Genomic DNA, 25,843 nt, shown 5'->3' with positions numbered 1-25,843 from the left:
CGTGCTGGGGAGAGCGGTCCGGGGCGCGGAGCGTGTGCGGCGGCTCGCCGCGCGCTGCCTGCCTCTCCCGCGGCCCCTGGTCCCCGGACCGCCTCCGGGACCAGGAGCTCTGCCCCAAAGCCGCGCGCGCTGGGCCGCGGCCGCTCTTGCAGCCGGAGTGGGCGAGGCGTGCCCTCCCGGGCCGAGGCGCGATGAAAAGGCGCGAGGAGGGCTGAGCGCAGAGCGCGCGCGGCCAGGGTCCCTTGGCTCGGGCCCGCGCCCCGTCTCCCCGGGGTGGGGCAGGGCAGGGTGGGGGTGGGCCGAGGCGTGGACTCGGGGAAGCCTCTCGGCGACGCGAATAAAAGGGATCCGGCTCTCCGCGCCGAGCTGGGAAGCCTCGCTGCCTCGCCCCCGGCCCGGGAAGGGCATGGCCCCGGCGGACCCCCGGCGGTGACTCGCGCGCCCCGGCCCCGCGGATGCTCAGGGCGCCCCGCTCCCGTGTGTCGCGGCTTCCGAAGGACAGGTGAGGACCAAGGGCAGCCTGGGCGCCCGGGGGGCGCGGACCCTGCTGCAGGGGTGGAGCTGGGGTTCGGCCAAGGGAAAGGCTGGGCGAAGGCGAAGAGACGCATGGCAGTGTCCCTGGCACTGGGGCTGAGGGGCCAGTGCGGAGGCAGGAGAGAAGCCGAATCTGGCGGGAGGATCCTTTTCTCCTTTGCCCCTTCCCTCCCTGACCTGGCAATCTCGCTCCGACCCATCCCTGGTTTCCAGGGAGGTGCCCAGGGGACCCGCAAGTGAAAGCGAGTCCGCCCTGCGTTGGAGGGGACAGCACAGCTGCGGGGCCTCCCCAGAGTTCCTCGGCGCCCTGCGCTGAAGTTTCTCCTGTTCCTCCTCCTGAAGGGGGAGAGCCTCCGCCCGCTGGAGGTTGAGCCGCACGGAAGCTGGAGAAGTCATCACCCGGGAGAGACGGCTCCTGGTGTGCGGGTCCCAGCAGGGGCTACCCGCCGGGCCACCCGAGCTGCGTTCCGGGAGAGCCCAACTTTTCCTTGGAGGGGCGCTGGAAGCCGGCCAGGGCGCAGGGCTGCCGCGCCAGCTAGCCCGCCCCGGCCCAGCCTCTCCGGGTTCCCCGCGGGCCCCGGCGGCCCTGCTGGCTCAGGGCGCCTCCCCCCGCGGCGCCGGGCCTGGGCTTCCCGGGGGGCGCGCGCTCTCGGTCTCTCGGGGGGACCTGGCGAGAGCGCAGGGTGCGGAGGAGACGTCGCCACTCGGGGGCCGGGGCCGCCCATGGGCACAGCGCGCGTTGCGGGCGGCGGAGCCCAGCGCCGAGGGGAAGCGCGCAGGCAGCCGGGGAGGCTGCACTCCGTGGGGCTGTAGGAACCTTCTCGCCCCCGAGCGCAGAGGTGAAGCCTGAATTGCCTTCCCGCAGGGCTGTCTGCACCTGAGTCAGCTCTTGACGCGCAGCTCAAAGAGAGGACGCACACGGGCTTAAAAGAATATCTATTTGGAAGTGATTTAAAGGACGGAAAAGCTCCGGATTTGGGATGCCCCTAGCTTGTGCGAGCGCATGAGCTTGATATCAGCAGTTAGCGTTTGCCCAGAGCAGGCGCGTTTCTGTGTTGTGCACTTTACTTTCCACGTCCATTACCATTTTTAAGTAAGCTTCATTCAAGAGATGACGAACATATAAAATGATTAAGGGATGGCCAATGCATGAAAAAATAAATAACCACGGGTATTCTAAACCAGACAGCTGAGGCAGCCTATTATTTGAAATATCCGAGCATTTCCATTTTTGTGTGTATGACTTCACTGATCTTTTTCCTTTGCCTGAACATATGTCATCAGGTACTTACTTTCCTCGTCACTTAATGTCACATTTTATAAATTGTGTCCCCGATGAACAACGATGGTGCATCGTGGTAACCCTGTGGCTCTTCCAAGAAAAAAAATAAAACTAAGGATAGTACACAAACCCACATATAATGGAATACATTTTTCGTTAGTGAATGTGAACCCTTTAAACACTTTCAGAAGATATATTGAAAACTTTAAATAATGTCATTAAAAAAGGGAAACTCTTAATAACGACACTCTTGATAAGTTTTTTTTTTTTTTTTTTTACTTCAAATACATACAATATGTAATGGCTCGGAATTGACATTGGAGGCAGACACATAGTTATTTTAATTACTTTATTATTATAGAAACACAAATGTATCTCTCCTCTCTACATATATACAAATATATATACACGAATATGTATATTTGGACACATATGTATATATATTTTAGTGTGTTGGTGTGTGTATTCCCTACCCTCGCTCATCACACACTATTTCCAAATCGTAGTGTCAAAATCAGCAATTACTTTGCATCCTACATAATGATTAAAGTTAACGGGGAAAGATTAGGAAAGTAAGTTTCGTGTTTCTTGGCTCAGATATCTTGTGTCACTGAAGGATACCATATGATGTCTTGGGAAGCTCCAAATCACAATGAACACTTGACACAACATCTGCTGAGCATAAGATCTACCTGGCCATAAACGGATATCATTTTGTGGTTCCCCCACAGGTGTCCAGGGATAACGCACCCCGACAAGATGCCAAGGCACGGGCACTGGCCAGCACTCTCCGTGGTGCTGATCCTGCTCTGGGGACATCCTCGACCCACGCTCCCCTGTCCTCACCCTTGCACCTGCTACGTTCCTAGCGAGGTCCACTGCACATTTCGCTCCTTGGCTTCTGTGCCCGCTGGGATTTCTAAACATGTGGAAAGAATCAATTTGGGGTTTGTACCACATTCTTACTGAACAGTTTCAGCCTCTTTGCTTGTTTTTTTCATACATGTATGCTCATTGACGTAATTGCAAATGCTTATTCCTTTCTGTGTCACTCTATCTAGCTTTGTGTACCTCGATATGGGCAGAATCGGGGGTGATGGATGTTAACTATACTACATGCAATCCTTTGGGGGTGGTTATCTGAATTTATCCGTGAACTGCAACTACTATCACAAGGCTTAATAACCAGCATCCTGAACAACTTCAGTGTGTCCAGAGATTTCCCGTGATAACGATTATTTTCCAGATAATAGGTCCGAACGGATGTATCAGACACAGACCTAAATATATAAATAGACTTACTTAAATAGACTTCAGAAGCTATTAAACATAATTTTAAAATAAATTGGACATTTCTGACATTCTGTAAGTTATCCTGATGATGCGATTGTGACCTTGGGGAAATAAAAGAATTGTTGCAGATTTTGCCTCTTTAAAATAGGGATATATTTTAAGAGATGTTTTAATGCAGCATTTCAGATAGAACTCCATTATTTTAAAATTTTGTTTCATATGCAGAAATGCTTTCTATACATAAATATTAGTTGCTATGAATTACAGGTATTCATGTGTAACTTTATAAACAATTACTTGGACTTTCTCAACAAAATACATAAGCTATTTTCGACCACCTACAAAACAACAAAAATAATTTAGGATTTGATGACTGGCCACTGATGGGACGTTTTAGTAAAATGAAATGGCCAAACCTGAGTCAATGAACAGATAATTGTACATATGCTTGGACATCTTATAGCACAGAGTTTAAAAAAAAAGAACTTCTTGCATTTATAAAGGCCAGCAGCAGTAGAAGAAGAGAATGGGAGTTAACAGAGATTGTTGCCCTCGTGAACCACTCTCAGCATATTGTCCCATATTGCTGTGATTCACCACTTTGTCGCTCAAGCCTGACCCCTTGGCAGAGCACAGAGTTGAAGGTACTTCGTGGATTCCCCGAGAAAGTGTGAGAATGGGGGTGGTGGAGGAAATGGTTTTCCGCTGTGTGTCCTGCCCAGAAGACATGAATGTGCCACCTGTTGTGTATTGAGGGTCTGGAGTATCAGCGTTTTCCCTACTGGCCTTCCGGTCGAAAACCGGGACAGGGAAGATGCCCCACGTTAACCACAAGGTTAACGATGTGATGGCTTGATCCTAGCAACACCACTAGACCGTGGCTTGTCAAGTTGTATATACCTCATAATTTCTGTGACATTTTCCCTTTACTCACCTTTACATGGAAATACTTCGTACAGGTGAAACTTAATTTCTCAGTTAGAACATAGATTCTGCGGGTTGCATTTTAACGAACTCTAAATGGTAAAGACTATGAATTACGGTCTCCCCAAATGCTTGGCCGCTGGAATAGAACATAGATATCAAGATGCTTTCTTTTCCTATTGACGGCAATAGTATTTTGAGATGCTGTGGTGTGATAGTAAAGGAAAAAGAAAACCAGTTAAGGAATAGCTTCACTGCACCAACGTACGTTACTTCCATCTGGCTTAATTGGTAACATGAATCCATATGCCGTGTTTTCATTTCAATCAATAAGATCACTCTTCTCTCTCAGCACTTTCTCTGATTCATGAGACTGTCATCATGCATTTTGTTGCTGGGGGGTGGGGAAGAAGAGCAACGTCTAATACAGATAGGACTCGGTCTGATTTGTCTTCTAGCCATCTGGAAGGAGGAGAAATCTCTCAAGGAATGAGAGATTATTGGCAAAGCACTAATGAAATCTTTCATTCCCCCAGAGATGTTTTCAGGGTCCTCAGTCACCATGGAAAAAGAGATCTGCTGTTTCCTGTTTGGACGGCCCCAGAGCTTTTTCAAAAATTACTTTCCAAGATTTTTTGAGTAAACAAACAACAACCAAAAAAATCATCCACTTAGTGTCATATTTCTAGACCTTTAAAGACTTTTATTTTCCCCTTGATGAAAAGACTCGTTTTGATGACCTCTTTCTGAATTTTCCAAATGCCCACACTGCCCTTTTTTAATTTTAGAATTCGTTTTGCGATTCTAACTGGTATTGGTGAAGCAGTCTCACCTATATTTCTGAGATACGAGAAAACATTTCACTTGACGTGGTTCCGTGGTCAGTTACCCTCAATCAGTAAGTGAGGGAGGCAATGTGCACAGGAGGGCGAGTGGCTGATAATGTTGCAGACTCTCCATGCAGACTCATTCCAGTCTTTTCCCTGAGCACCACGCTGATTTCCCCGTCTCCCTGCTGGATTTTAGATGGGCGCACGGAGGCTTCGTCCACATGCGTTGGGTCCTCAGAGGGAAGAAAATACCTGCTTAGAGGTTGAGCCTTTGACTCTCACCTCCTCTGTCCCAAGACCTGCCTCCTCCTTCTGGTCTTTCTATTTTTCTTACCTTCAGGGTCTTCTCGGGTGATTTTACTTACTCCCTCTCCATGTGGTAGAGCATTGTTTTCACACATACCTTAGTCTGTGTCACTCCTTTTCTTAAAACCTTCCAGTCATTTCCCATTGAAGTTGGAGCAAATGAAGCACACTCCTTCCCATGGACCCCCAGCTCCTAGATTGCCTGCCAACCCCACTTACCTCACCTGATACGATTCTCCCACTAACTTACTGTCTCCAGGCAAACCTCAGGCATCCAGAAATGGAAAGGAGTTTAGATTCTGCCATCCATTCCCTGTTAGGTTCACCATCCCAGACAGATTTCACTGTAGAATCCTAAATAGTAAGTGAATGAGGCAGTGCATCAGTTCGTAGACTATCCCATCTTGGGTTAGACTCTGGTTTTTCAACTTCAGTCTACTTGGGGCACTATTTCCATTTTTGTGTAGGATAGTTCTTTGTTGTAGGGGCTGTCCTGTTTTGCATGGTGTTGAGTGGCATTCTTGACCTCTTCCCACTAGATGCCAGTAGCACCTTCTCCTTCTCCCAGTTGTGATCTCCAAAAATGACTCGAGATATTGCAAATGTCCCCTGGGGGCAAGACCACCCAGTTCAGACCACTACCATAGATAGATAGATAGATAGATGATAGATGGATGAATAGATAGATAGATGATGATGGATGGATGGGTTGATGAATAGGTAGATGATGGATGGATGGATGGATAGATAGATGGTAGATGGATGGATGAATGGATGAATAGGTAGATATATGATGGATGGATGGATGAATGAATGGATGGGTAGATAGATGGATGGACCAGTGGATAGATAGATAGATATGATGGATGAATGGATGAATCAATGAGTGGAAGGATAGATAGATGATAGATGGATGGATTGATGGATAGGTAGATAGATGATGGATGGATGAATGGATGGATGGATGCATAGATGGATAGATAGATCTATAGATGGATAGATAGAAAGACAGACCAACAGACAGAATCTCTTCTGCTTGTGAAGTTTTCAAATCTTCAAATTCTTGATATTATGGGCTGAGTCATTCTTTGTGGGTGGCCCTCCTGTGCATTGTAGGGTGTTTAGCAGCACCCTTGGTCTCTACTTACCAGATGCCACCAACACACCCCCACCCAGTTGTGATGCCCAAGCATGTGTCCAGACACTGCCCATACAATCCAGAAGGGGGAACCTCTGTATTTAATTGTATATTGACTCCATGAGTTAAATGACAAACAGGAACCATGATTACATTTTTACTCTATTGTCCCTGTGCATTATTTTGAATCCCTATTGCTTTTTCCTAATGAGACAGGATACATTTCCTTCCATCAGACCTTTCCTTAGCATAAGTTGGTTTTATAAAACAATGCAATGTTTAAAGTAATTCTATGAAGAGTTCCAAGTAATGAAGGTGAGTGGTTTGCTCTCAGAGATTGTATTTCCTGGAATTTATAGCTGAAAGGTAATGCTTCCTAGACCTGGCTCTTAGAGGAGTGATTACCCACATCTTGACTTCGAATTCCGGGTCTGGGTTCAGGCACATATGTATAAGAAAATTAGACCTGGCGTCATCTGGTGTTTTAGGCTATGAGCACTTCACCTGCCTTGTGTCCAGATCTGTTTCCTTTTACCTAGGGGATAGGGAGAAGTCATACAGAATGTCAGGCTAGATGTGTTCTATTTCAGCAGAAGCAGTGGCATAAAGTAAATGCCCTCCACTACAGGATTCTTCATTCATTTCAGAATCCCTTCCCCAGGGATTGACTCTGGGGAGTCCCTTGTGCCCCCAATAATGTAGCAATGAGGAATTTTCAGATTGGTCAAGGAAACATCTTTACCAATGTGGATGCAAACACAAAACCCAAAACACACCAGAACGTTTACAAATAATTTAGAGAATCCATCAGAAATGGCCGCTTGTGCTTGTGACATATGGTGTTGGTGTGTTGGGTGGTTAGTTCTTTCATTTGGTCCTTTAGAGCCTGGAGCACCTCCTTCTCTTGTTTTGTGATGCAAAGCTATGTCCCAAGCTGCCTATTTCTTTGCATTCATGCTAAGTCTCTGCATTCAATGACCTGTGTGTCATTCATCATTACTGACACTTTCAGTGCAAGTTTCCAAGAAGAGCCATTTGGAACAACTTCCTTTAGAACTTAAATCCTACTTGTTTCCCTAAAATCGCCTCTAACTCCATTAACATGTTCCTAGTCAAAATTCCCAGCGAATATTCCTGAACTGAATGAAGGCGAATAAAAATACGTCACTTTCCTTTTGACCCTGGTAATGGACATGGACACAGAGCAACAAAGGTGCTTTGGGGATGGCACCAGTAGACCTCAGAGTCAACATTTTGCTAACTTGCTCCTGGGCAGGCTGCAGAATCTTTCCCATATGGGATTTAAGCATTCACTGTTTCTTATTCCAATTACTATTGTCATTTTTTCTTTTTTTTTAGATTTAATAGTATTCAGGCTTTGTCAGAAACCTCACTTGCGGGACTGACCAAGTTGGAGCTCCTTATGATTCATGGCAATGACATCCCCAGCATCCCCGACGGGGCTTTAAGAGACCTCAGCTCCCTCCAGGTAAACTCAGGCTTTTACAAGCATCAGTAATTACAGCCTGTAGGACCATTAATGAATAATGGGAACAATCTAATGCTCCCAAACGATTAATAAAATCGCCATTTTTTTTAGGTTAAAAACCAGCTTCATGTCATTACTTCCCTGCCCTCTGTTCTGGTTTCTGTCCCTGCTTGTGGCTTTGTAAATTATAAACAGGATTTTCCGCTACGCCCCTGTCTCTGTAGGTTTTCAAGTTCAGCTATAACAAGCTGCGCGTGATCACAGCACAGACCCTGCAGGGGCTCTGGAGCTTAATGAGGCTGCACATTGACCACAACAAGATCGAATTTATCCACCCACAAGCTTTCAATGGCTTAACATCCCTGAGGCTTCTCCACTTAGAGGGAAACATGCTGCACCAGCTCCATCCCGGCACGTTCTCCACGTTGACATTTCTGGATTATTTCAGACTCTCCACCATAAGACACCTCTACCTCGCTGACAACATGATCAGGACTCTGCCCATGGGGATGCTGCAGAACATGCCGCTTCTGGAGAATCTTTACCTGCATGGGAATCCGTGGTCATGTGACTGCGAGATGAAGTGGTTTCTGGAGTGGGATGCCAAATCGAAAGGTAAGAGAGGAGGGCAGAGCGAACGTGGCTTCCCGTGGCACATGCCTGACCCTTCTGGAAAGGTTCCATTCTCTGGTGTATTGACGTTGCTTTATCTTGTGAAGAGCACATCACCAAATCGGTATGGTGGGAAACATTCATGGAAGTCATACAACCTTGATGTTAAGACACCCCTGTTACATAATGGGTGTATCCTTCTGTGAAATATAAAGCGATGATCATTTAATCAGTTATATATAGTTGACTACGATTGTCTTCAGTTGGATATCTGGAGTGTTATGTGCAGCTTTGGGTTACAGCTAAATGGGGGGTTTTCCGTGCATCCCTGTCCCATGAGGAGGTGTTCAAGGAAGTTTGGAAAAGAGAAGGCCAGCAGTGGCTATGACGTTATTCTCTTAAGAATGGGGGAGAGGGATGTTCTGCATTGATCAAGAGAACAGAAAACCAGGAGTGTTGTGTAGATATTGCCAGACAGTAAATTTTGATTCAAAATAAGGAAGCGTTTATTTCTTTGTCTTTCTTTTACTCCCTTCCTCAAGCCGCACCTTGAAACCCCATCCTCAATCCCATTGGGTTTACCATATCCCAGGTCTGTTGGCTCACGTCTATCCTCACGACCTCCAGCTTGGGTCCAGCTCCTTTCTTCTCTCTCTAGGAGGAGAGTCGGGCCTTCTGGGCAGGTCTTTGCAGCCTTGATCACCCCTCCTTCAATCAACTCTACCCAGAGCAGTTGTCAAACAAATTGTCAGAGGAAGCGTGTGGTCCTGCCACACTGCTGTCTAAATGTCCACTGGTTTCCCATTGCTCTTGGAATGGAACGTTACACTCCTTACTAGGAGGTCCTACACAACCGTGCCCACCCTCCTGCAACATGCAGGTCCCCCACTTAGTCACTCACTGTAGCCACACTGCTGTCCGTTTGCTTCCTTATACCTTCCAAACTTATTTCCCAATCAGTGTCATTGGACCCGCGAAGACCATGCATCTGCTGGATGTTCCAGGGTCTGATTTAATTTCAGCACTCAGAGCTTTGTTAAAACATCACCTCCCTTGGGGTGCCTGGGTGGCTCAGTAGGTTAAGCATCTGACTTCAGCTCAGGTCATGATCTTGGGGTCCTGGGATGGAGCCCCACGACGGGCTCTGCACTCGGCGGGGAGTCTGCTTGCCCTTCTGTCCCTTCCCTGGCTCGTGCTTTCTCTCTCTCTCTCAGATAAATAAATAAAATCCTTAAAAATTTGTTTTTAAATCACCTCCCTTAAGAGGTCTTGCTATCCTCAATTTCTACTTAGCATCTTGGCCTGTGCCTATCTAGGACCATTCTGCACACACACCTTATGTCCCACTTTCATGTGCTTCCAAGTTATAGATGATGGTCCTTTGACTGATTTGTTCCCAGCGAGAATGGAAAGAAGAGGGCAGATATCCAGAGGACTGTACTCTTCTCCTTTCCCCAATGTGAGATAGTGTGACTCCATCTACTGCTATAAAAAGGCATCTAGGTCTGGAGCAGGGAGAAAACATAATTCGGCCTTGCAAATGTCAGTTGGAGGAGACTTTGTGACTTTACAACAGACACATCAAGTAGAAAATTGGGTGTGGAGTTCATAAGATGTGTGTTGACGGGAGAAGCACGTATGGGAGCCGTCATTGGATAACGGATGATGATGGAAACCTACATGTGGGTGAGGCCATGGATGACGGGGCAGAGTGAGATGGAAGGGGGCCTAGACCAAGTCAAGGAACACTCCATCAGTAATGAGTCAGGGGCCCAAGAAGAACAAAAGAGTGAAAGAGGCAGACCAGATTAGGAGAACATTTTGGAAGACTTGATGTCCTGGAAGCCAAGAGTAGAATGTGAATCCAAAATGTAGACACTGCCTGAAATGAAAAATTATAGCAACAGAAAAAAAATTATAAAAGGTACATACGATGTGATTCATGGCAAAAGTGGGTCCTTTAACCTGGAACTATTTTCACGGGTTGCATTTGTTTATGTAGATTCTCCTGGACCCTTAGAGAAGGTAAGTTGTATAATGTGTGTGAATAGAGTTGCTTTAAAAAAAAAACTTAAAAATACTTTTGAAAAAAGTATTCATTATTCATTGTCAAGTAGTTCTAACATGGTAGTTCCTTACCACACTGGTGTGCTAAATTGATTGAAGGTCATTGATGAAGTCACAGACATGAGTAAGGTATTAAATCATGAGGGACATGCACTGAGGTGATAAAGAGGCACACAAAGACTTTACCGTCTGGCCGTGTGCGAGGCATGCTGTTCTTGGGTTCATTAACTTATAGCATGTTTGTTTGATTATTTGTTTTAGGGACTCTGAAGTGTAAGAAGGACAAAGCCTATGAAGGTGGTCAGTTATGCACCTTGTGCTCCAGTCCCCCCAAACTGCACCAACAGGAGATTCACAAGCTGAAGGACATTACTTGTCTGAAGCCTTCCATAGTGTCCCCTCTGCGACAGAACAGGAGCAGGAACAACGAGGAGGAGCAGGAACTAGAAGAGGACGGTGACAGCCAGCTCTCTCTGGAGGGGTTCCAATTCCCCCCATGGAACATCTCTTTGAATATGACTGACGAGCACGGGAACACAGTGAACTTGGTCTGTGACATCAAGAAGCCAATGGATGTGTACAAAATTCACCTGAACCAGACGGACCCTCAAGAGATTGATATAAACGCGACTGTTGCCTTGGACTTTGAGTGTCCAATGACTCGGGAAAACTATGAGAAGCTGTGGAAACTGATCGCCTATTACAGTGAGGTCCCTGTGAGGCTGAACCAAGAACTCACGCTCCGCGAAGACCCCAAGGTCGCCTACCACTACAGGCAAGACGTGGATGACGATGCCCTCTACTACACGGGCGTCAGAGCCCACATTCTTGCAGAACCGGGATGGGTCATGCAGCCGACCATAGATCTCCAACTCAACCGACGTCAGAGTACGGCCAAAAAGGTGCTGCTCTCCTATTATTCCCACTATGCATTAACCATGCCCACCAAAGACGTGAGGCAGTCTCGGAGCAGAAGCTGGGTGATGATCGAGCCCAGCGGAGCAGTGCAAAGAGCTCAGACTGTGTTGGAAGGGAGCCCGTGCCAGCTGAGCTGCCACGTGAAGGCTTCTGAGAGTCCGTCCATCTTCTGGGTGCTCCCAGATGGCTCTGTCCTCAAAGCACCCATGGAGGACGAAAATGGCAAGTTCTCCATCCTCACCAGCGGCTGGCTGAGGATCAGATCGACAGAGCAGTCGGACTCGGGTTTGTACCAGTGCATTGCTCAGGTGAGGGATGAAATGGACCGGATGGTATACAGGGTCCTTGTGCAGCCGCCTGCCACTCAGCCACCCGATAGCCATACTGTGACCATTCAGAAGAACCCAGGGGAGCCAGTGATGTTGCCTTGCAGTGCTCTGGCTATCCCCGAAGCCCAGCTCAGCTGGATTCTTCCAAACAAACAGATAATTAATAATTCGGCTAACACCTCACATGCATACGTGTTGGCAAATGGAACTCTTTCCATCCCCAAGGTCCAAGTCAGTGACGGCGGTTACTACAGATGCGTGGCTGTCAACAGGCAAGGGGCGGATCACTTTACTGTGGGGGTCACAGTGAATAAGAAAGGATCCGGCAGGTCATCCAAAAAGGGCAGACACCCAGGCGGGACGAGTCTTTCCAGAGTGCCGGGAGATGTCGTGGAGGACGAAGGGGGTTCAGGCATAGGAGACAAAGAGAACACTTCAAGGAGAGGTCTACACGCAAAGGACCAAGAGGTACTCATCAAAACAAAAGACGATGCCATCACCGGAGGTAAGAAACCCAAGAAAGGGCGAAGAAAACTCAAACACTGGAAGAATTCTGAAAAAGAACCCGAGACGAACATCGCAGAAGGTCGCAGAGTGTTTGAGTCCAGGCGAAGGATAAATATGGCCAACAAACAGATTAATCCAGAGCGCTGGGCAGATATTTTAGCCAGAGTACGTGGGAAAAATCTCCCGAAGGGAACTGAAATACCCCAAGTCATTAAAACCACCACGCCTCCATCTGTGAGTCCAGAAGTGACACCCCTTCGGCCTGCTGTGCCTCCCCCCTCGGTATCACCAGCACAGACCACAACCAGCGCCGAAGAAACCTCAGCAGATGCGTCTCTATTTGGTGAGGAGGATCAGGTTTCCAGTACTGTGTCCTCCACCAGGTTGGGACTGGAAAGTGGGCACGATGAAGTAATTCTTGCTGAGCCCAAAGTGACAAGCACACATCTGGAAGAATTCATTGACCATGACTTTTCTAAGACTGAGGATACCACTCCCAATGAAGCTGACCCAAAGTGGGCAATAGCCAGCACCCTGATATCCATAGCTCATGAATCTTCTCCTACTCTGCAGACCCTGGACCTGGTCTACGAGGAGCCCGCCAGTGAAAACACGGCCACAGAGCGCTGGCCTGCAGTAGATGCTGGATCCATGCCAGAGCCTACGTCAAATGAGTACGAGTCTCTGTTGGGCGCCATCTCCTTGGCTGAGTCCAAGACTGTACCATACATTCCCCCAGATGTGGAGACTAACCCACAACCAGATGAAGAGAACATGGAAGAGCTGACCTCCACTCCCTTTACACCAACCACCGTCATGTGGGTTGATGACTCCGGGACATCTGAACCATTAGAAGGGCTCACATTAGGGGAGCCAGATGCCCCATCAGAAGGACATCCACAGGGAGAAACAGATGACACTCGGCTTGCGAAAGGTGCTTTAAGCACCCAAGGCAACCCGCTGATTGAAAAGGGTACAGAGGAGAATTCCAAGGCACTACGGGAAGGAGATATGCCAGAGAGAGACCCCACAAACTCCCCAAGTCCTGAGAGTATGGGAAAGGGTGTCGAATCTACCACTCTGCTTAACCCTGCCCTGAGAGTGAATGGCATCACTCCCTTTAAACATCCCAGGGAAACCACGCTTGATGCTCTCTTTGACAAACACACCACCACGGTTGCAGCAGTGACGCCAACCGGAAAGGCCACTTTGCCGTGGGGGCTGACCACTCACCCTTCCCGAAAGAGACCCAGTGGGAGGAGGAGATTCCGCCCCCACAGATTCCGACACCGCCATAAACAAACCGTGCCCACGACTTTTGCCCCAGTGGAGGCTTTCTCTACTCGACCTACTCAAGTACCTGAAGCGAAGGCTCCAGACCATGTGGGGAGTACACCGGGGCCAACATCTTGGGTTGACAGCACCGTTGGTACCCCCAAGCAGTCAGAGATGAAGAAGCAGACAGAACCCATATCCAAGGGGACCCCACGAAGGAAACACGGGAAGAGGCCAAATAAACATCGGCATTTCACTTCCACGGTGAGCCCTCCAGACTCTGCATCCACGCCCAGCCCTTCCCCGGAAAACAAACATAAAAATGTCATTGCCCCCAGTTCAGAAACTGTACTCTTATTGACAACCATTTCCCTGACACCTGGGGACCCGCATGGGAAAGCTACACTGGAAGATTCTGTGACAACTGCCACAAAAAGACACTTACCACCCAATAAATTCCAAGAGACAATTCCAGTCACCTATAAGCCTGCATGGGACGGAGAAGAAATGAAGAATTATGGTGTCACAAACATCAGTGACTATAAAACCGACAGCTCAGTCCCTGACGACTCCTTCACTAATACCGCATCACCTCCTGGCTCTGAGGTCTCCACTGTGGGAGAATTTCAGGAGGTATCGGCTCCCTCTGGCTTTCCAGGAACCTCACGCTGGAATCCCCCAAGGGGAGCCCAGCCTGGGAGGCTGCAGACAGATGCACCTGTTACCAGCTCTGTGGAAAGCTTTACAGACTCACCCTTTCTTAAACAGTTGGAGGATCTGGGTGTTCCTTCGGAATTTCCACCATCAGTTGCAGCCTCTACACTGTTTCAACTGGAAGAAGTGGTTGCTTCAACCACTGTCTTGTCTTCAAGTGAGGCAGAAACCACCATCCATGCTCAAGATCATCACGAAACCACTCCAGCTGAAATTAGACCTCGGCATCACACCCCGACTCCTACTCCAATGGGGGAGCCAGCATCCCCATTCCCAGCCACCACTCTTGTGTCCTTGGTACAGACCTTCACGAAGCCCACACCTCTTACTTCAAAGACACCTCCAACAGCAACAGATTCCAAGGAAAATGTTTTCTTGAATTACGTGGGGGTCCCAGAAGCCAAAGCACCCCCAGTGAATAATGAGGGAACTCAGCATGTATTGACGCCAAATGAATTATCCACCCCTTCTTCCAACCAGGATAAATTTAACTCAGCTCGAAAGCAGCAGTTGGAAAAAGAAGCCTTTGATGGAAAGACCCAAAACAGTCTCCCACGGGGCCCCGATGGAAAGCACCAGGGCGGGAGAGTCCAAGTCTTCCCCCAGCCAGCCAGAGTTCCTGCCAAACCGATCCAACCGAGGGGGACGGTGAGGCCAACACATACGGCCACAGAAGGCTCCTTTAGATACTTTGTAACTTTCCAGCCGCCTCGTCACTTAACCAACAAACCAGGAATAACGGCGTATCCTTCAAGGGTTTTGCCAGAGAATAAGCACTTGATGACTCCAAGATTATCAAGTACGACAGCTCCCGTTGTTCCAGCGCTAAAGCCCAAACCTGGCATTTCCACTAAGTTTACTGACCAAGGGATGGACCGATTCAACGGCAACTCCAAAGTGTTTGGGAATAACAACATCCCGGATCTCAGAGACCCTGTTGGCAAGCTTCCAAGTTCAAGAGTCCCCCATTATCCCAATGGGAGGTTCCCTTTCTTTTTCAACAGGACTCTCTCTTTCCCACAATTGGGAGTTACTCTGAAACCCCAGGTGCCTACCTCTTCTGCCCCTGTGATAAGAGACAAAAAAGTCAACCCAGGTCCCCACAATAGGATACATTCTCAGAGCATCATCCACGTGGACTTTGGTCCCCCGGCACCTCCATTATTGCACCCTCCCCGGGCTACTGGGCCACCCTCCACAAACGTACAGAACGTCCCTGTGGTCTACTCTACCCGGAGCTCCATCCCCTTTGTGGCATCTTCTGGCCAGCCTTCCAGAAGCTTCCATCACAGCACCTCAAAGCTTTTCTCTGCTGGAGGACCCCCTGCATCCAAATTCTGGACGGTTGGGGAAAAGCCCCAAATTATCACCAAATCCCCTCAGACCGTGTCTGTCACTGCGGAGACAGATGCTGTGTTCCCATGTGAGGCCACGGGGAAACCCACGCCTTTCATTACCTGGACAAAGGTTTCTACAGGTAAGGCATTTACGTGTTTGCATTTTAACCGGGGTTGGTGTAGAAGGAGGTCACTTGAGTCTGTGACCCCAAGCAAAACTACAGAGTCTGGGTAAAGGACAGATGGATGGGATGGAAGAGGACATCTGAGAACCTAGATACAAGGATATTCCTTTAGGGGGACAGGAAGTAAGGACCCAGAGCTCTTTCTTGAGCTCTAAGGTATGTGAGATTTTAATGAGACTATGGAGACATGTCATAGGTTCTTTGGGTAGGGAATGACCTAGGCTCGGGAATATTTCATAAAGGAACCACTTGCCTTTTCCCAGAGAAACCTAGCACAAAACCCTTCCACCACCCATGTGGGGTGCCATGAAGGTAAGGAAGAGTGAGCAGATTGCCCTTGCCCTTCCACTGGCTGCCAGATGTCAATGCAGCTTGTTCTGGGCTCATCAGACATTGCTTTGATTTGAACCTAGAGATATGGTCGCGTTCATTTGCTTGGGTTGCCATAACAAAGCACCGCGGACTAGCTGCCTTATAGACAGACCTTTATTCTCTCCCGGTCCTGGAGCCTGGAAGTCTGAAATCGAGGTGTGGCTGAGCCTGGGAGTCTGAGATCCAGGCGAGCAAGGCTGGTTCCTCCCAAGGCCTCTCTCCTTGGCGTGTAGACCTTGTCTTCTCCCTGTGTGCTCACGTGGCCGTCCCTCTGTGCGTGTCTTTGTCCTCATCCCTTATTCCTGTATGGACACAAGTTCTCTTGGATTACAGTGCACCTCAATGACCTCATTTTGACTTCATTATCTCTTGAATGACCCCATCTCCAACAGTGATATTCTGAGATCCTAGGGGATGGGGCTTCAACGTATGAATTTTGGCAGGACACAATTCAGCTCATAACAATGGCCTATACTTGGAATTCTGGGATGCCCAAAGAGCACTCAGCTTCGTAAAAATGACCCTTTCCTTTGAATGGTGAAACAATTGTCAGGTGACACAGAAAAGTACCATCTGAGAGGCCACAGCTTCCGTGAAAGAGCTACCTCGTCCCCTTTCCCTTTGTCCCCCCGCCCCCCAACACGGACATATCCTTCAGGCCTGGATTCTGATCAGAGGGATCGTTTCTTTTCTCTTCTCCGCTTTGATGATATAGGAATGATTTATGCTCATAGCACTTGAGGGAGCTCAAGTGCATTCTTTGCTTAGGTTTATGTCACCAGAGCTGGACGTGTTCCAAAGTTCAGCAGAGGCTCTGGGCACAGGGGGATTACGGACTTCTTTGATCAGCTCGTCATTGATGTCATATGTTTACGTAATGATTTAATAAGGAATGTTGCTCGAAGGAGCGAATGGGGAACACCATGGGGTTTTCATGCTCAAAGGATGGTGCCTTTGTTTCTCTATTGGGACATCCCATTTGTATCAGTCTGTAGGGTTGTCCATATGTTGTGTGATATCAGAGCATCTCCGGGCCATGTCCCCTTACTAGACGTGCACGTGCCACGAATCAGCTTCTCCTGCCGGCCGCAGCAGAGGGAGCTTGTCAGAGCTCACGGAATGGCCGGTGATGGAAGCAGGACCTGGGAACCCAGCTGTGTGGGAGATGAAGAGAATGCTATAGCTCAGGGCTTTCCAGTTTTTAAATCTGGGATTTGTTATTCTTCAGAAAGGGTAAGCCAGCACATCAGGAAATGCCTGCCATGGAAGACCGTTTATTATTCACTCTCCACGAGGAGGGGACCACACAGGGCAGGACCAGGGTCTGTTGGCAGGCAGGGGGAGAGGGGGAAACATGCACAAGAGCCTTTATTGCAGTTTCTGCAAGAGGAAACAGGTGAGGCAGGGTAAGCAGGCTTGGCGCTGGCTGGCTTGACTGATTTCAGTGGGCTCTGGGGCACAGGGGCTCCCCTATTTGTCTGGTACGTGCCCTGGGAAGATGAAAGCAGGTGCATGGTGGCCTGGGCGTGTGAGAGCCCCATAGACAAAGGGGTGGGAATGCGGGCTCTGCACTGCTTGTTTTGCTTTTAAATGGTGAATTGCTTCTTAACTATAGGAATTGCCTAGCTCTGGGACGGGCTGTCCTCCCACCAGAGTCAGCAGGACCCAGATGCCAAAGCATTAGGAACACTTGGTTAATACGGATCCTCGCTGTGGCAGAGCCCCAGGAAGATGAGATATACCATATAGGAAGTACAGGGTGGGGAGAGAGAGAAGCAAACGCCCCCGATTCTAACAGTGCATGACCTGGCATTCAACTCAGCCACAGTGGGGGCAGCAAATGACCCGCTCACTCTGGCTCGTGTTGGACTCCAAAGCCTGGCCGGGTAGAGGTGGACGGTGGCTGCAAGCCTGGGGACCTCAAGAGCTCAGAAGCTGTGCCAGTGAGGTGGGCTGGCGTCTCTAGGAGCTGAAGTGACGAGGAGGTCCCCTGGGGAGGGCCTGGGCCTCGTGGCAGCTTCCAGAACACTCTACGAAACCCATGCTGGCTGCCCTTTGCTTGAAGGGGGCGTTGGTGTAAAGATGGTGCAACAGAATGTTCTGTCTTCTCCATGTTGGAGGTGGGGGCTGGCCTTCGCTGTTGCTGTTCGGGACATAGAGGGGAGAATTCCGCTACACCCCTAACAGCCCTCCTTCTTGGTTTTTCCTGAGACGGTGTGTCTACGCAGAACCTGACTATACCTGTTTTGACCCGCAGGTGCTCTCATGACCCCTAACACCAGAGTGCAACGGTTCGAGGTCCTGAAGAACGGGACGTTTGTCATCCGAAAGGTACAGGTGCAGGACCGAGGCCAATACGTGTGCACCGCCAAAAACCTGCACGGGGTGGACAGGATGGCGGTCCTGCTGTCCGTCACGGTGCAGCAGCCCCAGATCCTCGCCTCCCACTACCAGGACGTCACCGTCTACCTGGGAGACACGATCGCCATGGAGTGTCTGGCCAAGGGAACCCCAGCCCCCCAGATCTCCTGGATTTTCCCGGACAGGAGGGTGTGGCAGACCGTGTCCCCCGTGGAGGGCAGGGTCATGCTGCACGAAAACCGGACGCTGTCCATCAAAGAGGCCTCCTTCTCAGACAGAGGAGTCTACCAGTGCGTGGCCAGCAACGCGGCGGGCACGGACAGCCTGGCCATCCGCCTGCACGTGGCGGCCCTGCCACCGGTCATCCACCAGGAGAAGCTGGAGAACATCTCGCTGCCGCCGGGTCTCAGCATCCACATCCACTGCACCGCCAAGGCCGCGCCCCTGCCCAGCGTGCGCTGGGTGCTGTGGGACGGGACCCAGATCCGCCCTTCGCAGTTCATCAACGGGAACTTGTTCGTCTTCCCCAATGGCACGCTCTACATCCGTAACCTGGCGCCCAAGGACAGCGGCCGCTACGAGTGCGTGGCCGCCAACCTGGTGGGCTCTGCGCGCAGGACCGTGCAGCTCACCGTGCAGCGCGCGGCGGCCAACGCGCGCATCACGGGCACCTCCCCGCAGAGGACCGACGTGCGCTACGGCGCGACCCTCCGCCTGGACTGCAGCGCCTCGGGGGACCCCTGGCCGCGCATCCTCTGGCGGCTGCCGTCCAAGCGCATGATGGACTCGCTCTTCAGGTACGTGCCTGCTCCTGGCTCGCCGCCGGGCACTGCTCTAATGCTCCTGCTCCCCCTTTGGGAGCTGGGGACGGCGCCCTAAAACATGCCTGGGGCCATCCTGGGAGCCCTCTCCGTGGGGCCGGTCAGAGGAGGGAATGACTCTGTGTCCGGGGCGAAGATGCACAAACCTGACTCCCTGTGTGTGCCGCGAGGGGGGAGGCGGGCACATTTCGTTTTAGCCCAGTGAGATCTTGTCTTTATAAACTGGGACAAACACTTGGACTTTCTCCTCTTTTCCTGCCCCTCTCTCTCTCCAAGCAAAGAAATGAACCAATAACTTTTGTTTTAACGATTATATTTATTTGTATGTTAAGTGATAATATTAGGTACCACATGTAGGTTGCCTTCTTTGTGTATTGTATGATTTCAACAGAACACGGTAGACGCAGTTGCAGATCTTGTCATAAAACAGCCTTAGATTAAGAATGAAACGGTGTGAACACAAAAAAGTTAAAGGGTTAGGTGACTAGGGCACTGGGTTGGCACAACTGGAATTCTAACAGTTTATTTTGGCTTTGAAGAAGATCACCTTCTCTCATCCAGTGCCTTCTCTTCCCACATGTATGGACCCTGAGCACTGGTTCTCAACCCCCTGAGTGATTTTGGCCCCAGGGAACATTGCACAATGTTTGGAGACATTTTTGATTGGCATAACTCAGGGAATGGGGGTGCCACGGGCATGTGGTGGGTGGAGACCAGGGATGCTGCTTAAAGCCCTACAGTGTCCAGGATGCCCCATCCCAGAGAGTCATCCAAGCTCAACGGTCAGGAGTGCCCAGGCTGAGACACTCTGACCTAGCATGAAACACAATTGATCTATCATCTATCTGTCTGTCCATCTATCCATCCATCCATCCATCCATCTATCCAACCATCTATCCATCCATCCATCCATCCATCCATCCATCCATCCATCCATCCATCTATCCAACCATCTATCCATCCATCTATCCATCCATCCATCCAACCATCTATCCATCCATCTTATCTATTTATCTATCTATCTATCTATCTATCTATCTATCTATCTATCTATCTATCTATCGCAGTGGTTTTCAGCTAGACAGATGGCACCACCAGGAACACTCATCAATGACTGGGAACATTTTTGGTTGTCACACTAGAGTGGAAGCTGCCACGGGCATCTGGTAGGTGGAGACCAGGGATGCTACTCAGCACCCTACAGTGCCCAGGAAGCCCCACCCCAGAGAGTCATCCAGCCCCAGATATCAGCAGTGCCCAGGCTGAGAAACCATGGGCTAGATCCAAAAGTGCCAATGTCTCTTCAATACGTGTCTCAAGATACAGAGCACAGAGACAATGGTTGGCAAAATGGAACGTGGTGGAGAAACCCTGGCTTATGGTGTGTCTCCAGCATCCACAGCCCGGCAGCTCAGGCAGGAATGCATGTGGACATCCGTCCCACCCAGGACGCAGGGAGGGAAGCCAGCGCTCAGGGGCTCTGAGCAGCTGTGCCTGGCCTTCCCCCTCTCTTTCCAATGCAGGAAGAAGGCAAACGCGCTTTCTCGCAGCCTGTTAACTTTAGACAGTTGGGTGGTGCCTAGTGAACCTTGCACACTCCATCCAGAATACCACGTACGCAGTTTTCCCTGGACTATCTCCCAGCTCGGCAGATGTACTGCCATGTGCGGAAGAACTGTTTTCAGCTCTTTTTGGCACAGCTCAGGCAGTGTTGAATGAATGGCAGCAAAAGAATGTGATCCCACTACGAATGTGAACCGTTCTACTAGTATCTCCCCATAAATCATAAATCGCCGTCTCTGTGGCTTCATTATTACTAAATTTGGACTAATTACATTCTTTGGAAAGTGCGATTAAACAACCCATGTGAGTTTTATAAAAGAGCGGGCTCTGTGCCTTCCCTTCACATTGGGACTATTTAAAAATACAGATATTGGAACTTTTCTTGAAGCCCGATGCCCAGCGGTGGGTAGGCATGTCTGTGTTTCTGGGTTGCTCCATGGATTGTGATTATGACCGAGGCTAGGACTCACCACTTTGAAGTTTCAAAATGCTGGCAGACATGAGCTACTGCACAAAGTTTTGGATTCTAAACTCTAAGACACATTGAAATATCTTTGTCTGCTCCTCTCCTACTGATTTATGTTGACTTGATTTGCACTCGCGGCCAACAAAACAGTTTATTTGGTCATTGTTAGTAGTTGTTTGTATTTTATTCACAATAATCAGGTTGATTCAACCATAGGCAGACTTCTTCTTCTTCTTCTTTTTTCTTTTTTCTTTTTGGTAACTCTATAACACAGTTCTACACACGCTGTTCAAATAATGCAAAGTTCAGGAATTATTTATGCATTTATTTTTATTTTTTTTAAAAAACATTTTATTTATTTATTTGACAGAGAGATAGAGAGAGAGCACAAGTAGGCAGAGCGGCAGGCAGAGGGAGAGGGAGAAGCAGACTCCCCGCGGAGCAGGAAGCCCGACATGGGGCTCAATCCCAGGACCCTGGGATCACGACCTGAGCCAAAGGCAGACGCTTAACCAACTGAGCCACCCAGGCGCCCCTTATTTATGCATTTAAATTTAACCCCCTCCTTCTCCAATACCACCATTATAAATTATGTGTAATCGAGATTTTTCAGTCTGGACACTTCTAAAGGAAGAACCTCCCAAGTCTTTCCACCTCTTATTCAAAACATGAGTTCTTTTTTTTTTAATTTAATTTAATTTTATTATGTTATGTTAGTCTGACACGCAAGGACACCTCAATATTTAAGAAAAGGTCACATACATAGTGAAGACCTTCCTATTGTTCTCCCCATTATCGGCTCCTTTAAACTGAAAAGCTTTTGAACTATTAACCCAGAGATGTGTGGGCTTAGGTCCAATGTCATCATTTCACATGGGGGAATGGAACGCTGGCTTGGGGTGCTGGCTGGTGAAATGTCATCCAGCTTTAGGTACAAGTTCTAGGGAAGAAGACGTCACATCAATATTGCCATGTTCTAAAGAACCCAATGTTAGCATTAAAACTCTGGGAATAACCCCAATTACACAGTGCATAGAGTAGCCACTTGGCAGTCTCTTGCCTCATAATGGGAGATAATATAATACAAGATTATCAAGGATAAACAGCTGAAGCATTTTATTCAGGAAGAACTCCACTTCTTTATTGAGTTCACTCAGATTCATTCTCTCCATGGCTGTCGCATTTTGCCTGATCTTATCATTACTGTAAGCTGAGCCCTGACCGCCCTGCAAATACGAGATGTACGTATACCCACACTAACAGGCTGGAAGTCTTTGACTGCCTTTCACATCCTTGAGTCAGGGGCCAGGCCAGCCAAAGGTCAGACTCTTACCGAGTCGACTTCTTATTTGTGGTAAATCAATGATTTCCGCCTGTGAATGCAGTCCAACGCAGTCCCCTCCAGGCTGCAGAACCAATGTGACATTTCGCAGTAGCAGCCACGTGCCCAGATAGTTTCCAGAACCACATGTTTTCATTTTGTTCCGGTGACCTAAAGCCAGGATAGAGCATACGGGAGACTGACATCCTCCTCTTTCTTTTTTTTCCGGTCAGCTTTGACACCAGAATCAAGGTGTTCGCCAATGGGACCCTGGTGGTGAAATCCGTCACGGACAAAGATGCAGGGGATTACCTGTGTGTTGCCCGGAATAAGGTTGGAGACGACTTTGTCGTGCTCAAGGTGAACGTGGTCATGAAACCGGCCAAGATTGAGCACAAGGAGGAAAATGACCACAAGGTCTTCTACGGGGGTGACCTGAAGGTGGACTGTGTGGCCACTGGGCTTCCCAACCCTGAGATCTCCTGGAGCCTCCCGGATGGCAGCCTGGTCAACTCCTTCATGCAGTCTGATGACGGCGGTGGCCGTACCAAGCGCTACGTGGTTTTCAACAATGGGACCCTCTACTTCAATGAGGTGGGCATGCGGGAGGAAGGGGATTACACCTGCTTTGCCGAAAACCAGGTTGGTAAGGATGAGATGAGGGTGCGGGTCAAGGTGGTGACTGAGCCTGCCGCCATCCGGAACAAGACGTACTCCGTGGTCCAGGTCCCCTATGGCGACGTGGTCACCGTGGCCTGTGAAGCCAAAGGGGAGCCCACGCCCAAGGTGACGTGGCTTTCTCCAACCAACAGGCTGATCCCCGCCTCCTCTGATAAGTACCAGATATATGAGGACGGCACTCTCCTCATTCAGAAAGCCCAGCGCTCAGACAGCGGTAATTATACCTGTGTGGTCAGGAACAGCGCGGGGGAGGACAGGAAAACCGTCTGGATTCATGTCAACGTCCAGTCGCCCACCATCAACGGGAACCCCAACGCCATCACCACCGTGCGGGAGATCGCTGCCGGCGGGAGCCGCAAACTCATTGACTGCCAGGCAGAAGGCATCCCCACCCCGAGAGTCTTGTGGGCCTTTCCCGAGGGCGTGGTTCTGCCGGCCCCCTACTATGGGAATCGGATCACCATCCATCGCAACGGCACGCTGGACATCAGGAGTCTCAGGAAGAGCGACTCTGTGCAATTGGCATGCATTGGCCGCAACGAGGGAGGGGAAGCCAGGCTGATTGTCCAGCTCACTGTCTTGGAGCCCGTGGAGAAGCCCATCTTCCATGACCCTGTCAGCGAGAAGATCACGGCCATGGCCGGCCACACCATCAGTCTCAACTGCTCGGCCGCAGGGACCCCGACGCCCACCCTGCTGTGGGTCCTTCCCAATGGGACGGAGCTCCAGAGCGGCCAGCAGCTGCAGAGGTTCTACCATAAGAGTGATGGCATGTTGCACATCAGCAGCCTCTCCTCCGTGGACGCCGGGGCTTACCGCTGCGTGGCCCGGAACTCTGCCGGCTACACGGAGAGGCTGGTCTCTCTGAAGGTGGGGCTGAAACCCGAGACCAGTAACCAGTATCACCATCTGGTGAGCATCATCAATGGGGAGACCCTGCAGCTGCACTGCATCCCTCCAAGGGGCCGGCCAGCTGGCTTCTCTTGGACACTCCCCAACACCTTGCTCTTAGAGGGCCCCCAAACACGGGGGCGCTTTTCCCTCTGGGAAAACGGCACCCTCACGGTACGTGATGCCTCCGTGTTCGACAGGGGGACCTACGTGTGCAAGGTGGACACTGAGTACGGCCCTTCCGTCATGAACTTTCCAGTTATCGTGATAGCGTACCCTCCCCGGATCACCAGTGAGCCAACGCCCGTCATCTACACGCGGCCCGGGAACACCGTCAAGATGAACTGCATGGCCATGGGGATTCCCAAAGCTGAGATCACCTGGGACCTGCCAGACAAATCGCACCTTACCGCCGGGGCGCAGGCCCGTCTCTATGGGAACAGATTCCTTCATCCCCAAGGCTCCTTGACCATCCAGCAGGCCACACACAGAGACGCAGGCTTCTACAAGTGCACCGCAAAGAACATCCTAGGCACTGACTCAAAGACTACTTATATCCACGTCTACTGAAACGCCACCCCCGGGACATGGACTCCACGGCCATTGCTTGGAAAGTCAGAACAAAGTGTCATTGGTAAGGAAAGCTGCCGCGGCCGGATGGCCAGAACTCTTAACTGATCCGTCATGGTGCACGGTGGCCCCCAGCTGGGTTTCAGGTTCATGTTGACTTTGACCTATGCCTTGTCGGCGAAAGGAAGCAATGCAGACGCAGGAAGGACGGTTCAGCCTCTCCGGGGACTTTGGTTGATGTTTACGGCATGCCGCCTGCGCCTCTGGGGCGTTTCACCAGAGGTGGGCGAACATTGCAGACGCCACGTCTATGCTTTACTGGGCGTCTTGGCACACCTAAGGAGCACTCACTGAAAATAAACCGTAGAGATGACCAGTGCCTTGTTGCCCCGTTGAAGATGCATCCCCTAGTTAACCTGCTGCAGTCTTAATATGATAGAATGTTCTAGAATGACTACCCGTCTTTCACTTACTTCCTGTCACTTTAGAACTCCAGCTTGCCCTATAAGGGCTTAGAACCACAGTGACTGATGTTTTTGTAACGTACATGTTTCATACAATACAGCTACCATTTTATATGGAACCCACTTTTTTATATAATGGAACTCACTTTCTCCCTGGAACTCACTTTTTATATAATGTCTTACATAAAGACATTTTATATTTTCTTTCCAATCAGACGATGAGGCTAGAAAGAAAGAAACGCTTTCTGTCTCATTAAAAATAATAAATTATTGGTCTTTACAAGACTTGGATACATGAGAGCAGGCATGGAAATACAATTGTAAAAACAAATCCCCTATACTTCCTTGAGCAAATTCAGTAACCGTTATTATATTACATTCCCCAGCAACCCTATGGTATGGGAGGCTGGGGTATTGAATTTCCTTGTTTGTGGATTTATCCTGAGAGCTGAAGTCGGGGGAGAGGGCGGGAGAGAGCTAAGCCGTGACCCTGCACAATGAATCCAGAGCCTCCTGGAAAAGCCAGGAAGTGTCTCCCCCACCCACCCCCCACCCCCCGTCAATGTGTGCTCATGGAAAATAGGACACATGTT

General features: G+C 49.6%; 1 protein-coding gene across 1 annotated transcript; it reads left to right on the top strand.

Annotated features, from left to right (window-relative positions):
• The first annotated feature begins 249 nt into the window (after positions 1-249).
• Positions 250-25,843, top strand: MXRA5 (matrix remodeling associated 5). The gene is made up of 7 exons (XM_032391199.1): positions 250-502; positions 2,548-2,763; positions 7,667-7,796; positions 8,021-8,411; positions 10,737-15,695; positions 18,370-19,270; positions 22,878-25,843. The coding sequence occupies exons 1-7, from the start codon at positions 456-458 to the stop codon at positions 24,784-24,786; spliced, it is 8,553 nt and encodes a 2,850-aa protein (XP_032247090.1). The 5' UTR covers positions 250-455; the 3' UTR covers positions 24,787-25,843.

Source organism: Phoca vitulina, unplaced genomic scaffold, assembly GCF_004348235.1.
Source record: "Phoca vitulina isolate PV1807 unplaced genomic scaffold, GSC_HSeal_1.0 scaffold60, whole genome shotgun sequence".
Taxonomy (NCBI): domain Eukaryota; kingdom Metazoa; phylum Chordata; class Mammalia; order Carnivora; family Phocidae; genus Phoca; species Phoca vitulina.
This window is presented reverse-complemented; position numbering and strand designations above follow the sequence as displayed.